The 1,938-nt window shown below is 38.8% G+C and overlaps 1 protein-coding gene across 1 annotated transcript; it reads left to right on the top strand.

Annotated features, from left to right (window-relative positions):
- Positions 1 to 207: 207 nt before the first annotated feature.
- On the top strand, positions 208 to 1,167 carry LOC139040907 (olfactory receptor 8K3-like). The gene has a single exon (XM_070488618.1). It carries the CDS (start codon positions 208 to 210, stop codon positions 1,165 to 1,167), a length of 960 nt encoding a protein of 319 aa, XP_070344719.1.
- Positions 1,168 to 1,938: the final 771 nt, after the last annotated feature.

The following is a 1,938-nucleotide window of genomic DNA, read 5'->3' as shown; positions in this document are numbered from 1 at the left end:
TCTCTACCTCAAGCTCTATCTTGGTTTCTATTTTTAAATGTGTATTTTATTTGCAGGCATAGATTATTTTAATAGAGCCTAAACTATCAGTTTGGATTTGTTTATTTATACCAGCTTTGTATACTAGAAAGCGACCAGATTTTACTATATGGACGCTATTGACTATGCTGATATCTGCATCTAGAATAGGTTTTCTGATCAACCTGGATGGAAAAACACAATATAACCGTGCTGAAAGAATTCATTCTCATAGGAATCACAGATCGTCCTGAGCTACAGGATCCATTATTTGGGATCTTCCTCATCATCTACATCGTTTCAGTGGTGGGCAACTTGGGCATGGTCATTCTCACCAAGATGGACTCCAGGCTACAAACACCCATGTACTTTTTCCTCAGATATCTGGCTTTTACTGATTTTGGTTATTCAACAACTGTGGTCCCCAAAATGTTAGTAAACTTTGTTGTGGATCAAAATACCATATCCTATTATTTTTGTGCCACACAGCTTGCTTTTTTCATCATGTTCATCGATAGTGAACTTTTTATTCTGTCCGCAATGGCCTATGACCGCTGTGTGGCCATCTGTGACCCTCTGGTCTACACAGTCATCATGTCCCAAAGGCTATGTCAGGTGCTGGTGGCAATCCCATATCTCTACAGCACACTTATTTCTCTTATAATCACTGTAAATATTTTTAGTTTATACTTCTGTGGTTATAATGTCATCAGACATTTCTACTGTGACAGTCTTCCTTTGTTATCTTTGCTCTGCTCAAACACACATGTAATTGAATTGATTATTCTGATTTTCTCAGCTTTTAATTTGATTTTCTCCCTTCTGATAGTTCTTGTGTCTTACCTGCTCATCCTTATAGCCATTCTCAGGATGAAGTCTGCTGAGGGTAGACGCAAGGCTTTTTCTACCTGTGCTTCCCACCTGACAGTGGTCACAGTGTTCTATGGGACTTTGATATTTATGTATGTGCAGCCCAAGTCTGGTCATTCCTTTGACACTGATAAAGCGGCTTCCATATTTTACACCCTTGTTATCCCCACGTTGAATCCCTTGATCTATAGCTTGAGGAACAAAGATGTAAAATTTGCTTTACAAAGGATGTGGAAAAAATATGCAATATCTTCTCTTAAGGTTTGCTGTCCATTGTGATTCCCATAAATTAGGTTCAGACTTTAAGCCTTGCAAAAATCATCGTATATTTAGGTAATATCCTCTATGTGCCAGTCACACTTATAAGTGCTGTAAATGCATTAGTGAGCAGAACAGTAAAAATCTTTGCTTCTTTCGGAGGAAGAGATGAAATATAAGCATGAAGATTAAGTGAATTTTATAGTACAGTAGAATAAGTTAGGACACAAAAGTCAAGACAAAGAAAGTCGGTATGCTATGTGAGAGCAAAGTAGAATAGTAGGTAAAGATGGTGTATTAAAATGACTCTTGCGTTATTCTCAACTATTAGAATAAACTTCCCAGTGTCTATGTATGTGTTAGAGCATATGTGTGTGTGTTCGTGTCAGCACATCCTTCTGTTTTAGGCTTCATACTCTTCTATGGTGTGCATTAAAATCAAAGTTATTGTTGTTTCAAAGAGGCTTAGTGTAGTACTATGATTTGAAGTCATCAGTCATATGAATTTGCTCAAATTCTCCCACACCAAGTGGTGATCTTAGTGTCCTATTCTTTTATTATCGGTGCAGTTGCTTCCTTTCTTTTTTGGCACCTGAGCTAACAATTGTTGCTAATCTTTTTTTTTTCTTTTGTCTTCCTTCTTCTTCCCGAAGACCCTCTGTACATAGTTGTATATTTTAGCTGTGAGTGCCTCTGGCTGTGGTATGTGGGACGCTACCTCAGTGGAGCCTGATGAGCGGCGCCATGTTCGCGCCCAGGATCCGAAGCGGGGGGAAAACCTGGGCCACCAAT

This window comes from Equus asinus, chromosome 17, assembly GCF_041296235.1.
Source record: "Equus asinus isolate D_3611 breed Donkey chromosome 17, EquAss-T2T_v2, whole genome shotgun sequence".
In the NCBI taxonomy this organism is placed as follows: domain Eukaryota; kingdom Metazoa; phylum Chordata; class Mammalia; order Perissodactyla; family Equidae; genus Equus; species Equus asinus.
This window is presented reverse-complemented; position numbering and strand designations above follow the sequence as displayed.

Bases quoted from the DNA above. Each gene is read 5' to 3' on its own strand.
- LOC139040907 (XM_070488618.1), top strand. From the start codon at position 208: ATGGAAAAACACAATATAACCGTGCTGAAAGAATTCATTCTCATAGGA.